General features: G+C 34.4%; 1 protein-coding gene across 1 annotated transcript in view; it reads left to right on the forward strand.

Annotated features, from left to right (window-relative positions):
- Positions 1-16,876, forward strand: part of LOC132728979 (uncharacterized) — a 72,155-nt gene that overhangs the window by 31,977 nt on the left and 23,302 nt on the right. The window contains exon 4 of the mRNA XM_060714711.1: positions 7,037-7,216. Coding sequence (XP_060570694.1) covers positions 7,037-7,216 — 180 coding nt within the window. The remainder of the gene's footprint in view (positions 1-7,036; positions 7,217-16,876) is intronic.

Raw genomic sequence — 16,876 nt, forward strand, 5'->3', positions numbered from 1 at the left:
CGTTGCTATAAAACTATAAAAACTGCTTCAATACTAATCAAACTTGGCACAAATGTTGACTGGACCATTGCCTTTGTAACAACATGTTCAGTCTGAAATTTCCTGTTACCATAGCAACTAGGGGACATCTCAAAATTGCCAAAAATCACTATTTTGCGTTGATTTTTTCCATCAAAATTGATTTCAAAGTGCTGCCACTTCTCAATGGATTGAGATAGAGTCAAAGGCTTTTCAGCATTGGTTACACGTTACCTTATGATCGACCTGGGGCCATTTTTAGCCTCCCACAAGTCCAAAGTTTTCTTGGCGATGAGGGGGACTCAGCCCCCCTTCAAACCCCCCAAACAGAAGGGGGCACATCCCCCTTCTGGCAACCCCCTGATGTATCTTTTGGATGGGGGTGGGGGGCCGCGCCGAAAAAGTGGTCAATTTTTTAAACAACATTTATCAAACAAAAACAAGTGTTTGGGGGCCTAAATAAGGCATTTTTTCACCATTTGAGAAAGCAAAAAAGGAGGGGGGGGGTGAAAAAGGCGTAGAAAGGCGTATATATCTGGTAATGGGTTAACAGAAAATGATGAAAAAAAAACGAAATTACCCAAAAACGCGTTTTTCCATGTTAAAACATGGCCTCACATATAATTTTGAAGAAAAATTGCTGTTTTGTAGATTTTTTGATTTTTTTCATTAATGCGGTATGTGCATCGAAAAAAAGCTTATTAGCAACATGCAGTTACAATACAAAAAGTTATGATTTAGTACCACAAAATTTCACTATAAATAGAGAAATGAACATGAAAAACTTCATTTTTCTATATTCATGCATGTGTGCTTGATCTGTTGTGTCTGTCAGTTACATGCATATTTATGACAAATAAAGGCTGAAATTTACTTAATCGGCGCAGATTATAAATTATTAAATTGATGTAATAAAGGGGAGACTATTAACCTCGCAACTGGCATCAGTGTATCATAAAACAATGTATGTTAATGTAAAATGGAAAGATAATATTATTGACAGTTCAAATATTTTCCTATATTATCAAGTTCTTGAAAAACACGACAACGTGGATTCATTTCTTTAAATTTTCATGTTTGTAATAGCGTTGTAGTTTGCCTTTGAATTACATTTACTATGCTAAACTATTAACAACAGTTCTAACATCACGTGCTCCCATTTAACTATATATTTTTTCATTCATTTTAGTTGTAACCATGACAACTTATAAAGATGAACCTTTCGATGATTCATATCACAAGATGAAAATAAATCCTGTATTTATAGGAAAAAAACTAGAATTTTTTTATTTGTTATATTCTTTTTCTCTTTTTTGACCTTTCAATTCATATGAACAGATCAAGCACACATGCATGAATATAGAAAAATGAAGTTTTTCATGTTCATTTCTCTATTTATAGTGAAATTTTGTCGTACTAAATCATCACTTTTTGTATTGTAACTGCATGTTGCTAAAAAGCTTTTTTCGATGCACACACCGCATTAATAACTTTTCTATCTTGAGGAAATATTAGAAATGATAGTTTAACGTCTATATTGATAACAGGAAATCCTGCCATTTACTTAAAACTTGAGATATTTTGAACAGAAAACAGACATTTTCACGGATTTTTTCCAAGGCTTTCACTTTTAACCTGCTCAAAATAGTCTTAAAACAGGAAAAAACGAGTCCAAAATTACCTTACAGTATCTCCATTCAATGGACAATAGTTTTATAGCAATGATATGGGCCGTATTTGTGTAATATAATTAAACCAACCAAATTTATAACCTACCTGTACCGATCGGTAATTTTCAGATATCTGCCATCACTGCAGTGATCTGCCATCACTGCCGCCGGTAATACGGTGTGTAATTGAAATGATAAAAATTCTTTTGATTGTTGGCTGTTGTTGTTGTTGTTGTAGGTTTTGTAAAGTGTACAATACTTCACTAAAATGATCCTTGCTAATTAATTTAAAATACGATTTACAAATATTCAAAGTAGAGCGCGATTTTTCTTTAAAAACTTGCATTTTATTATCATATAGTACCACACTAACAACAACAACAACAACTAAACAATAAAGAAAGTGGAGGCATCCAGTAGGTAAAGGTAACTGACTTCAAATAACTTTCCGTCCCTCATTGCTTGCATTGTAGGGTTAAATCCCACCAGACCCTTTTGATACTCGCATATCAGGAAGCCATCAATTGAAAAGAAAAGAAAGAAAACATTTAAGAAAACTACAGGTACATATGTACCTAACAAACATTAATGAGCCGTGTCACGACAAAACCAACATAGTGGGTTTGCGACCAGCATGACGCCAGACCAGCCTGCGCATCCGCGCAGTCTGATGAGGATCCATGCTGTTCGCTATCAGTTTCTCTACTTGTAATAGGGTTTGTAAGCGATCAGCAGACTGGGCTGGATCCATGCTGGTCGCAAACCCATTATGTTGGTTTTGTCATGACGCGGCTCAAATGTGAAATGAATGACTAGATTCAGTTTATGAATGAGAATTAAAGGATTGCTATTGATTTGCTATGTGTCTTTCAAATATTTTGGAAATAATTCGCAGGTTAGATATAGACCTGTACTGGTATGGATTTTTTTATCATCACAGAGGAAGTATAGTCCGGGAATAAACCAGTAGCAAAATAGTCCTTGGTCCTATTAGCAATGGATGTAGTGTTGTGGCCACCGCAGCATTATACAATATATTGACCAATGCAGTCCAATCCAGTTTATTTATTCACCTCTATGTATTATTAATATATTCTTTTTTTAAAGACTTTTGTGAACGTTTTCCTTTAGGCTTGTGAAATTCGATTCTATAAATGATGTTTTAATAATTATGGTGAAAGGTTAACGTTGCGAATTTTTTTTGTATTTGTGTCAACTGTGAGAACAAAATTACCTGGTTTTAATTTTATAGGTGCGCGTTTTGTAAGGATGTCATTTAAAATATTATAGAATACTTATTTAGACACATCTGAATCAGTAATTGATTCAGTGATATAAAAAGGAACAATGAATAGTTCTTTTTCTAAGAGTACTTCACCTAATGTTTTGAACGATCTTTAAGTTATTTTTTTATATATTTTGGTGGGGGGGGTGGGGGGGGGGAAGGTTGTAAAACATGATGGGAAGTGATCATACGGGGGTAATGGATGAGAAGTGATATTTTGCTGTTTAGATCGCATCTTGTGGTATATAAATGACCTATCCATTGTTACATAATATTTTGGGCCAAGATAAATTGTAATGGTACCACATGTACTTTTTTTTTGAAGACTTGGTTTGATTTTTTTTTCAGTTATAGGTTTAGTTACTGTTCAAAATGTGTCAATCGATAACTATCTGGCGGCCTTTAAGAATGATTAAAGATCATTGTGTTGGTTTTAATCTGAATATAGACAAATAGATTATCTAAGTGTTCGATATCAGTACGACAGTACTAAGCTTGTTTGGAGATATGTGTATAGGTTATATTCCTCCGTCCTTAAAGGCACATTATGCTTTGTAAACGAATAAATTTTTTCTCCTTTGGAATGGACAGACATTAGTTTTATAACATTTAAATAACGGTATTAGAACATGTTTGTTGCTTGTTTTCTAAACATGAAGCACTAAATGTGAAATAATTTGTCACAAAAGTTACAAAATGTATACAAAGTAGTATTTTGACTTCCATATAAAATATTGATTCACTATAATTGTACACTGATTGCCCCTAAAAAAGCACCAAAACAAAGAGTTGGCTCATGTTATTTGGCCAATGAGTATCATTTCTGAAACTCTAAAAGTACATTGAAAATAAAAAGCTATTAAAAATTAGAAAGTAAAAGTATTTCTAGGGCATAATTGGCCTTTAATATCATTTCTGTCATGCCTTTCACTACCAAAATTTACTTATTTTACTTTCGTTTATTTAGGTCAGAAAGTTTCATTCCTTGAAAATAGTATCGTAAGTCATGTGCAGTAACTCTTACTTCTTATCATGTTTAAGACCGCTTAGGTTCTCTCCCTTTTACTTGAACTCATTCTATATTTAGACAACCTGTATGTTACGGGAAGTTATCGCTGTGTGTAATGTGAAAATTATACCTGCTGCAGTTGTTCCCCTTGTCGTTAGTTATGTCGCGCAACTCTTCATATATTTTCGTATCCTCTTTTAAGACAATCACCAGGATTTATCTCCCTTGTGTCGCGTAAAAAGTTATGAGGAAGTTTGGAACGCGGAAGAAAATATCTAATAAATATCGAATCCATCGTATGATTTCACATGACGAGAAATAGTTTACACTTGTCATAGATATTTGCGGGGTGATTATCTAAACATGTGCACTTAACATTTATCGTTCTCTAAATATAGTTTCACAGCATTTCCTGGTGTACATACATGTTCGAGGCGGTGTCATTTTACAATCTTACATAACACGAAAATAACTATGATAAATTATGTGAAATGTCATGTGCTATAAATGAAAATGCTCATGTAACTTCAAGATGACCGTAAATTATGATAATTATACTTTATTTTTTAAAGGCCCATTTTGCCTCAGATATGCTATCATTTTTGTTTCGGTATCTTGTTTACAGTTTCAAAAGAAATTAGATGACTCATTTACCACATAGATGATCATATCTTTTGCTGTCTTTGCTCTGTTGGCAATTGGTATAATTAAAGTGAATAAGTATTATGTATGGAAGTCAATATATACTATTCTGTTTACATTTTGCTACGTTTATGACACATTATTTCATGTCCAGATCTACTTTCTTAAATTGTAAAACATCTTACATGCTCTAAACCCATTATTAAAACATTATTAAACACATATTTTATTTTTCTTAAGAATTAGAAAATATGGATTTCTGAGGCATAATGTGCCTTTAAGCTAAAAATAGATAATAAAATAGATAATTGCGATGAGTGAAAACACCTACTCTACTTCGTGTGCTCTCAATAAATGATACAAGTTGAATAATATAAGCTCGCAATAAATCAAACAGTAATCACAAGTAACAGGTGTTTTTGCTCGCGATAAACCGTACACATTGAATTGTATAGGCTCGCAATAAATGATACAGTGGCTGTGAAATTGCCCTTGGGTGTTAAGAGAAATAAATATTCTCATTATTAAAATGTATATTGGCAAGTTCTTTGATTAAACTGAATAAATTAAGACCAGTTGACCAATTGAGTGCGCAATTTCGAGGTAATCAGGTCAAAGGTAAAGGTCACAGGGACCTTGATTATAAAAAGCTTGCCCGTCCAATAACTTTAGATTCCTTTGATCCACAGTCTTCATATTTGGTATTTACAATGGTCATGATTAGTAGATGACCCCTATTGATTTTAAGGTACTTAGGTCAAAGGTAAAAGTCGCAGAAACCTTGATTATAAAAAGCTTGTCCGTCCAATAACTTAAGAATCCTTAGACACACAGTCTTCAGATTTGGCATTGAGGTTAGTCATAATTATAAGATGACCCTATTGATTTTGAGGTCACTTTGTCAAGGTTAAGGTTACATGGGACCTTGACTAAAAAAGCTTGTCCGCCCAATAACTTAAGATTCCTTTGACCCACAGTCTTCATATTTGGTATTTACAATGGCCATGATTAGTAGATGACCCCTATTGATTTTAAGGTACTTAGGTCAAAGGTAAAGGTCGCAGAAACCTTGATTATAAAAAGCTTGTCCGTCCAATAACTTAAGAATCCTTAGACACACAGTCTTCAGATTTGGCATTGAGGTTAGTCATAATTATAAGATGACCCTATTGATTTTGAGGTCACTTTGTCAAGGTTAAGGTTACATGGGACCTTGACTAAAAAAGCTTGTCCGCCCAATAACTTAAGATTCCTTTGACCCACAGTCTTCATATTTGGTATTTACAATGGTCATGATTAGTAGATGAGCCCTATTGATTTTGAGGTCACCAGGTAAAAGGTCAAGATCACAGGAACCTTGATTTAAAAAAGCTTGACCGCCCAATCTTAAGAATCCTCAGACCGACAATCTTCGTATTTTACATGGAGGTGGGGCATGATTATTAGATGACCCATTTGATTTTGAGGTCACTGGGTCAAAGATTAATGTCACAGGGGCCTTGACTAGAAAAGCTTGTCCGCCTAATAACTTTAGATTCTTTTGACCCACAGTCTTTATATTTGGTATTGAGGTTGGTATGACTAGTATATGACCCCTATTGATTTTAGGTCACTAGGTCAAAGATCAAGGTCACAGGGGCAATGACTTCAAAAAGCTTGTCCACCCAATAACCTAAGAATCCTTTGACACAAAGTCTTCATATTTGGCATGTACATTGGTCATGACCATAAGATGACCCTTTTAGCTTTTGATGTCACTGGGCCAAAGATCAAGGTCACAGGGGCCTTGACTAGAAAAGCTTGTCCACTCAATTGCTTTTTAATGTTTTATTCAGCAGTCTTCATATTTGACATTGAGATTGGTTATGACTAGTAGATGACCCTTATTTATTTTGAGGTCACTAGGTCAAAGGTCATGATCAGAACGGTCTTAACTAAAAAAAAATTTGTCCGCCCAAAAACTTAAGAATCCTTTGACCCATAGTCTTCATGTTTGATATTGTGGTTGGTTATAACTTGTAGATGACCCCTATTGAATTTTATGTGACTGTGTCAAAGTTTGGTCACATGGGCTTTTACTACAATAAGCTTGTCTGCTAAAATGCTTAAGAATGCCTGTCCACAGTGTATTGATTTTAACATTTTCACATTTGAAGCATATAATTATGTTTTCATATATTCATCATAAGCTGTTATTTTATATACCCTTATAACTTTTTGTCTGAGTTTTGTTTCAAATCTCAGGATTTTCATTGGTCAGTAAACATTATTAGGCAGCTTTTGACCAATCAAATACCTGAGATAATAAAATTTCTTTATAACCTCAGACCTTGTTCTAACCAAATTGTTTTTCTTCTTTCTTTCTCTCTTTTTTAGCTATACACCAAATTTACACTTTGTTCATTATTGCAGGCAATGAAGTGTATGTTCTAACAGAAGGGGACTCGATGTGGCCGTCACACGACGATAATTTCCCCGAGGAAGTCATGTTAGAAATTGAGGTAATCAGCACGTGGGAGGACGAGAAAGACGAGAGGACTATCGTAGATCTTGACAATGCTTCACACAGTCCAGAGTCTGATTATGGTTCCGGTAGGTTTTTGCTTTAATAATGTTTTTTACCGAATTTAGTATATTTTTGACTTGAGCAACGTGACTTGCTGTATTTTCGGTTAGTTTTTTAAATGATGCCTGTACTTCCGGTTCATTTCTTACTTGAACACCATGTCTGCTGTACTTCCGGTTCATTTCTTACTTGACACATGTCTAAAAACATCATGTCTAGCTGAACTTCCGGTTCATTTTTTATTTGAACATCATGTATAGCTGTACTTTCGGTTCATTTCTTACTTGAACATCGTATCTTACTGTATTTTCACTATTTTTCTTTTTTTCATAAATTTAGCCTTACACTTTATTTATGGAATATGTTTCGTATTTTCGGTATATTTCTGACTGAAACGCAAAGCCGAACAATGCCGAAATATGCTGTGTTGGTCTGGCCTATTTTCTTTCCGAAACACTACTTCATGCAGTACTTCCGGTGGCGCTCTAGTCTAGGTTCAAATGTGTTTTTTTTTTGTTCCAGTCTGGGTTACCTGCCCCTGACACTATTGTTATGTTCTGTCACGATTGACTGCCTGATGACACATGACTGTGTGTTTTCTTCTCTCGCTGATAAAAATAAATTACGTTCCCCTTCAAGGATATGATTTTGTCATCAGTATTAGAAATGAGTCAAAAAATGAAACATCATCGAATAAATTGAAGGGATGGTTAATGGTAGTGTACTTTTTACTTATATTAAGGTAGATTAAAATAAACATGTTCACTAGATCCTCGGCGATAATCACTAATCTGTGCATGTCTCTTTCTCGTGTATTTTAACTTTCAAAGGGCAAAATATCACGGTATTGGATTTTCAATTAACTTGCTCCTTATATGTTGTTATGATAAAAGCATCTCAACTTTTAGGTTTCTGTGAATAATAATTTAAAACGTATATATAGGACATAAATAACAAATTCTCATACTTCACTAGAGATTTGAACAAAACTCTCGCACAATTATGAATATCAAGGGGTGAGAGTTAGTGATTCGATCACTTCTTGCAGAATTACGGCCCTTTATTGTTTTCTCCCCATGTGTAATACAGAAAAAAATGAAAAAGATGTAAATGCTGCCGAAGTCCTCGTGGAATTTTATTCAACGTTAACAAATTATTTGTAATCAAGTGCACTTGCGTATATTGTTATGGTATTTTCTGTAAAAACATAACTGGCAGTCTAGAAAACCTGACAATTTACAACTTAATACTTAGATCAAGACAGTGTGCGTCTTACCGTTTACAGGCGGGCGACCCTCTGCTTCACCGATTCTAAATCTGTGTTTTTAAGGTGACCGGGTGCACATCATGACGTCAGTAAATGTTCATGAAATATACACGTTTTTTCACGATTTCAATGTATATTTCACTGACACCTTGCGCTGTGATATGTGTCTATAAATTATGGTCTATTTATAGTAAAAACGGTATACATGTACTTAGCGTTTTGCTAATTTTTTTTTCAATATAACATTACAAGCTTCGTCATTGTTAAAGCATGTCCCGGAAGATATATCTTATTCAAAACTATATAAAGTATCTTTATCAGTTAGTGTTTGTTAAACCAGGAAACGCGATAGTTGTTAAACGTTTTGAAACGAGTGTTGTCAATATATTAATATATTTTCACTTCCGCCTTTCTATTTTAGATAATGTATAACCGCAAAATATTTGAGCTGTACTTAGTTCTTTTTTTTAATAGGAAAAGAGAAAATTTCTTACTATACAATGTATAAATAAATTGTCTATACTTGATCTGTTTGAACGCATGCTTCTTTGTCAGTTATTAAATATATAAATATTGACTGGTTAAGTATTTATCCCTTAACGTGCCAAACCTCTGAAACTCTTCGTTTATTTGAGGGCAGGCCATTAAAAACTTTACGGAAATCATTATTGTTTGTTGAGGTCATATCGTGACTTTCCAGCTTAACTGGTGGAGGAAGGCCTCATGTGCCACTTCGTGCATTATTTTAGGCACGAACGGGCATCTGAGTAGAGCCGCCAATGTTCCGGAAGCTTAATGGATAGCTTCCTCAATTCCTTCCTCCAAAGTCCCTGGGGCGATTCCAACCCACAGCGGTGAGGGACAAGTTTAAATGTTCAAGTTAGTCAAGTCATGTCAGACCGCACGGAAAACCTGGCTTCTTCAGTGTTGCATAGGCAACTCACTTTTGGTGCTGGATAGTAAAATGCTTTTTCGTCTGATTTATTGACAAGACAATACGTTATAAAGACATTTAAATGTGCAGCAAAGTCAGTTTCTAACACATCTCTTTTTCCCATCGCTTTTAGCGGAGAATGAGGGTACTAGAAGATCAGTTTCAGAACTCAAATCAGAACAAAATGATCAGCATACAAAACTCAAATACTCTCCAAACTTCATATCCTTTATATCAGTTTTCGGTGCTAATAGTAAAAGTGCCGAGGGGAAGTGACCGTTTATAAAGGAGAGGTACTGAGATTCGTGCTCTAAGTGCAAGAAAATGCCAATTGAAACTTCTTTATAAATCCAAGATGTCGCCTCTCTTATTCAAAGAACTGCCGTCTTGTCGTCTGCTTAAAATCTTATTTAAAGTGACAAAATATATTACGACATAGTATAACCTATTATAGAATAATCTAATTAAATATAATAAGTTAAAGGAAGTGGGTCTCTTGACCTACTTATTGTAATATACGATAACAGAAGAAATCTGCCGAAGAAGTTCAATTTCTCTGTTTTTCGGTGACACTGGTCGTCTGCTATCTTAAACTTCCGTATTAATCAAACATTTGGAAATCGGGAAGGATAATCGCTGTCAATAAACGCTGACTGACTTATCATGTTTAACAAGATGTTGATAAAACTGACCTTAACCTGTTGAACTTACATATAATGGATTTATCCAGATTTTAATTTGGAAGAATCCATTAAAAGGGATTTCAATATCAACATATCTGACTTGCGCAGTCAACAATAAAGACCCTGGTCCGACTGCTAGGAGAAGCAGACCAGATGGCCGTATACTGGTGGCAAAGCCTAATCAACTTCGGCTGAAACATGGTAGCGTTAACATGCATTCACTTTCTGATTAGTCAAAGGTTTGCTATTCTTGCATATCAACCCTCACACTTTGTTGTATCCACTATCCACGTGTCTAATTCGTAGAGACGCTTTTAACATTTTTAGTGTCATGTGTAGGCTTCAACTTTGGTCAGACTGCTCTCTTTGTGCTCTCCTTTGCATTCAGCAGGTGTGCATCTTAGCATATGCTTGAACTGATTTAACGACTGCCTCGGGATCGGTAAGACTTCCACAACGTCCATATATTCAAAGCGACCAGTCGTTTGAGATCAATGACCTTATTTGCTTGGACGCCGCAACAGCCAACAGTATGTCAGAATGACCTGATCTCAATTTTGAACCCTTTAACGCATTCGATTGTCTAGGCATAGTAGAGAAAAATTCCTATATTTAGAACTGAGAGTGTCAAAATGTGAAACATGTGAGACGTATGCCTGCCACATTTTCAGGTTTTTTTTCAAATATAAACATAATTTTACCCTCCCAACCATGGTAATTTCATGGACTATATTTGTTGCTATGTTTGAGATACAAAACATATAAAATGTTGCTACTGTTCAAAAGTTTTAACATTTGCTATGGTGTTTGTTTCTGATATTTTTCCAAAATGATGAAAAATGCCATTGTATGTTTTGTCCTTAAGATTATAAGAATATCTGGAGAAAAGTTGTTTGTAATTATGCATAAACATTACAAATGCTGAAACATGGATGAAACGGTGTGATTTTAACCGGTGTAAAGTGAAGACGCTACACAGGTGATGGTTCAGGTCAAGGTCACTGTTTTTTTTCCTTTGCCACAAGTTCAGAGTCAGGCAAGCCTACACTCCTGGCAGTCTGACCAGACGCTATACTGTTGGTAGCTCAATTGGTATATTGAAATCCCTTAAACTTTTAATGGGCCGGTTCCAAATTCAATAGTGGGCAAATCCATTACACAAATGAAGCAGTTTATGTTGATTACCTGATTGTCTTTAAAGCATTCTTTTACCAGCACGGAAACAATGTGTTGCTCTATTATTGGATATACTTCGGAAACTACCAGTCGACTTCAGTGACAGTCTCAAAGTGGGCGGTATTTCACGATGTTTCGATTTCCGTAAACATGACGTTGATTTCCGATGTTTTCGATTTTTCTATTGGCATCAACAACATATTAAGACTCAAACTTGTCTTCATACAAAAATACAGTGACTGTCATTTCATAAACATACAAGTTTGACATTCTTGATTTATTGATGTTTTCTTCTTTTGTCAGGTCAATCCTGTTCAATCCACTCTATAATTAAATAAAATTCATCAACGAAAAGCGGTAATTGTAATGTTGAAGTCGGCGGGCGGGCGTCAACTTTTTATTCCCGTTCAAAAGGCAGCTTGGGATCGCTACCCGGGTGTCTGTGATCAAGGTCAAGGTCAGTGTTGCTAAAACAAGAAATTCAGGTCCGCTCAATAACTTGAGTTTGATTTGGCCTATTGAAACCAAGCTTGGTGTATAGCTTATATCAAGAGGCAGCTCAGATGTCTGTAATCAAGGTCAATGTCAAAGTTGCTAAAATGGAAATTCAGTTTCCGCTCATTAACTTGAGTTTGCTTCGGCCTATTGACGCACAATTTTGAATCTGCATAACTTTAGTAAAAGGTAGGTTGGGATTGCTACCCAGATGTCTGTTATCAAGGTTAAGGTCAGTGTTTCTAAAAATAGAAATTGAATTTCCACGTCATTTCTTGAGTTTGCTGAGACCTATTGACGACAAACTTTGTGTGTGGGTAGCTTATATCAAGACGCTACTCGAGATTGGTGTTTGTGATTAAGGTGAGGGTCAATGTTGCTTAAATAGAACTCAATAACTTCAGTTTGCTTTGACCTATTGATACCAGGGTAGCTTATATACTCGAGATTGCTACCCAGGTGCTTGTGATTAAGGTAAAGGGCAATGTTTCTAAAAATAGAAATTCAATTTCCACGTCATTTCTTTAGTTTGCTTTGACCTATTGATACCAAACTTAGTTTGTGGGTAGCTTATATCAAGACGCTACTCAGGATTACTACACATGATGTGATGGTTCAGGTCAAGGTCACTGTTTTTCTTCACTGCCATATTTGATTCCTAATTCTTGTCACATCAATACCTGATCGTTGAAAACCTGGTTTCCTCACATTGTGACGCTTCTTGTTCATTTTTTATTTAAAGAATAATATCATGAAGCACTAGCACTTTCTCAGACACTACCAGTAAAACAAAGAAATGATAGTATAAAGTCTTAAGAAAGTTTGACATTTCAAGGCCTACAGTGGATGATGTTGATTTTTTTCATAAAAAACATATCTGGATTCGAGACTTAATACATGTTTAAATAACTGAGATAAGCAATCCGTATAGTATACATATTACAGTTATAAGAATTACATCAGCAAGGTAATAACTTTGTAATTTTCACGACCTTTCATTTCAAAATAAAACTTCAACAACAAAAGATTTTAAAAATATGATTCAAATGAGTGGTTATAAAATCGATAACTCGGGTGGGCCTTCAATATTTGAGTTGTTCGAATAACCTTTTCAGCAGAATTGGGCCACGTTGTAGTTTAGGTGATAAGTGCTTAAAGATTATCAATCCAGATATAAAATATTAAACGCTTAAAAATGGGCTGCACGCCGTATGTTAAAAAAAATGGGTGACATTTTTTTATTAATTTTACCTTGTTATGTTTAACATTTTTTATTTCACCTGGAACAGGTCAATTATGCAAAAGTCCGCCATATATGGCTTAAAGCTGCATGGTTTCAGTTGATCTGAAGTATTTCAAGAAAATAATACTTGAGACAAAAATGTAGTAAGATTTTAAGAAATGTAAAAAGATTCAAGTCAAAATTTTCATTAAAAATTCGCATGAATCTGGAGGCATGCTGCTTTAAAAATTTATCTTGATAAAATGTGTAATAGATACACAAGGGAAGGACATTAAATCGAATAAGAAAATAATGACTAGTATGGTTTTGAAACGACTCATCAACTTTATTTATTTACCGCACAGAATGCATTATCTACAGTGTCATGGCTGGTCATCTTTAATATTTAATACTTTATCAACACAAAAGAAACAAGATATTTTGAGGTAAAGAAATAACAAAGATAATCATCAATTTTATTTGATTTTTAAATTTGCAATCAGTTTACGTTGCCAAATCCTTATGTATGGCATAAACGAGTAAACTATACCTTTTACACGCTTTTTAGATATGTGCATGTGTGTTTGTATTTTTGAGATCGCATACGGATAAAATGTTTAAACCGTATCAGTTTGCGTCATTCAATTTTAGGGAGGGGGAAAAATGGCGATGCACTTTAAAGTGTTTTCTTTTCAATCCTTTTATTAACTTGTTGAATAGCAAGATCACGCCATAAATTAGTGATTCACTTTTGTGTACCCAGTACTACTTTTCGATACGAATCCTGAAAGATATTCACTACATCCGCATTTAATGATCTTAAAAATGAAAGAAAATCATATAATTGAGCCGCGCCACGACAAAATCAACATAGTGCGTTTGCGACCAGCATGGATCCAGACCAGCCTGCGCATCTGCGCAGTCTGACCAGGTTCCATGCTGTTCGTTAACAGACCCTATAACAAGTAGAGAAACTGATAGCGAACAGCATGGATCCTGATCAGACTGCGCGGATGCGCAGGCTGGTCTGGATCCATGCTGGTCGCAAACCCATTATGTTGGTTTTGTCGTGACGCGGCTCATATATTGATTACTTAGAAATTAAATTATTCCTGTTCAACGTCGATGATAACATGATTCTCATTAAAACTCTATATACATGTGTAAGTCCGTTTGTTGTAGCGATGGGTCTGGATTTTTTTTTGAAAGCATAAAATGTGTGATATTGTTTTTTTTTTCGTTTAACATAAGAGTCGTGCTCAGCTGATATTAAACTTTGTTGATAGAAATTAAAAAATTGTAAAGAGTCTTTCCTTGTAACCGAAAACCTTTATTAAGAAGTTCCTCTAATTGCTTTTCATCTGTGCTTTATTTTATGAAAAACATTTGTTTTAGCAATTTATTATATGATACTACCTTTAATGGAATAGCAAAAATTGTTATAGAAAACTCGTGTTACATTAGCTACCGAATAATAACAACGACAACATAACAAATATATATATAAATGTCAGGTTTCAAGCATGCTATAGCATGACCCATTTTGTTTCCTGTTGAAATTTGGATTTGGGTACAGTTGTATACAGATGGGGACAGGTGTAGGTAACATGTCTACTTAAAACCAAAAACACTCGTTTTCAAATGCCTTACATTAAGCGTTAACATGATTTTCTTCGGAATTGTTCTTTATGTTTATTTCCTCATTGTACTGATTTTAGAATTTGGCGCCTACTTAACCAAACAATGAAAATATATAAGTCATTGAAGGAAATTGCATATTGATAAGTTATGTTTACTAACGTTAATATGTGTATGCTCAACCGTCATAAAATTGGCAAATCTTGCTATTGTTCTTTTATTAGCTATATATTGATAAAATAAATATCATAAAACGCAATTGTTTAAAAAGATTGATCAGTTAGATCGTAAAGATCAATACAACACTGAGCGGATTAAGATTTAAATTTGACTGCTAAATAATAGCACTAACAATACACTACAATATAAAACCTTTTGTTAATTTAATTCTTAAATTATAGTCATGGTTGAATTATTATTCATTCTGCCAAATTTTGGTCCAACGTGGTTGAATCATTTTGTTTTTTTACGACCTTTTAACATTGGTACGAGCAGGAAAGGGAACGAATTACACTTTTTCCAATTAATACTTTCTGTGTACGAAAATTAGAGAGGCCGAATTTACTTATTATGTGAATTTCTGACTGTAAATTATTTGGAACAATTAAAGATCATAGATTTAACATGTACGGCAATCACGTGCACATTTTATTCATGAATATGCACATTTGGTTCAGACTGAATATAAACAAAACGTTAATTCACTAGATTATACGCAACTAAAATGTCGTCTGCGTGCATTCTACTTAGAGGAACATTCGTCCTCTATTCTAATCGTACCCATTTGCTAAACTAAATATGGTTGTTTTATACTCTGGTCAGGATCAGATATTTTGAATGTTTAAAATACGATATAGTCTCGATTCGTACAATTCTGATGGTGTTATTGAAACGATAAACAAGCTGCGGTAAAAATTGTTTTGAGATTTGGTTGTTGTTGTTGTTGAAGGTTTTGTAAAGTGTACAATACTTCACTAAAATGATCCTTGCTAATTAATTTAAAATACGATTTACAAATATTCAAAGTAGAGCGCGATTTTTCTTTAAAAACTTGCATTTTATAATCATATAAAACCACACTAACAACAACAACAATAACAACTAAACAATAAAGAGAGTGGAGGCATCCAGTGGGTAAGGTAACTGACTTCAAATAACTGCCCCCCCCCACCCCCTCTCATTGCTTGCAATGCAGGGTTAAATCCCGCCAGAACCTTTGGATACTCGCATATCAGGAAGCCATCAATTGAAAAGAAAAGAAAGAAAACCTTTAAGAAAACTACAGGTACATATGTACCTAACAAATATTGATGGTGTTATTTGAACTATAATCGTGTATCTCGTACGGGAGCATATTTTGTCGCATCAATGGACCGTAAAGGTATAATGTGTGTAACTAATGATTTTATAAGTGTGTATAATATTTTTGATGAAAATTAAGTTTGTGTTTTAATTTGGAAAACGTTGTCCAGTGAACATAATAATTATGTGAGTTAGAATATGTTTAGCAACTGAAGATTAATATCACCACTCACACACCCACCCCTTAAATGATACACAAGAACAGACAAAAAACTTTACAAGTATTGAATATGCAAAACGGCAGCTACTCTGATATAATATGGGTATGGGTGGAAAAATATTTGGAATTTTGTATACTCGTCGCTTTAAGGTTGTTAACCAATTTGTGCCACGAGCGCTATAAAACGGGCCTTTAGAAAATTTACAAACGTTAAGTTAAGTATGTGACTATGTCATTTTGTTCAGGGTAACACGAGAATGAATTGACCTGTCGTATATAGGGCAGAACTAATTATAACCTGAATAGAAACTGTCACGAATACGTAACTAGTTTGTTTTTTAGTTAGTCTTACATCTGTGTCTAAATTTCATTATTTGACACGCACAAACAAGCCAACAACAAAAACTTAAAGGCACGATAATCTTCAGAAATAGTTTGGGTTTTTTTCTGTAGAAAGGAAGGGCAAACATGTGCTTTATGATCTTGTTATTGTGAATTTAGAACTTTCCAGAAGTTACGATAGTCACCTGAAGTAAATAGCGATACATATTAAATTATTATAGTTAATGATTTAGGTAAAATGTTTACAATTGTTTGTTTGTTTGTTTCATTTTACGCCTTTTCCCAAAAGTATTTCAGTCATATAGGCGGGTAGTTTCCTAACCATCAACAAAGTGGTATTCCTAACATCCATGCAAAATACTAAATCACTTTAACTGTACTTATTGTCGTATAAGTAAAAGAAGCAA

This window comes from Ruditapes philippinarum, unplaced genomic scaffold (assembly GCF_026571515.1).
Source record: "Ruditapes philippinarum isolate M1 unplaced genomic scaffold, ASM2657151v2 ctg1971_1_1_1_1, whole genome shotgun sequence".
In the NCBI taxonomy this organism is placed as follows: Eukaryota; Metazoa; Mollusca; class Bivalvia; order Venerida; family Veneridae; genus Ruditapes; species Ruditapes philippinarum.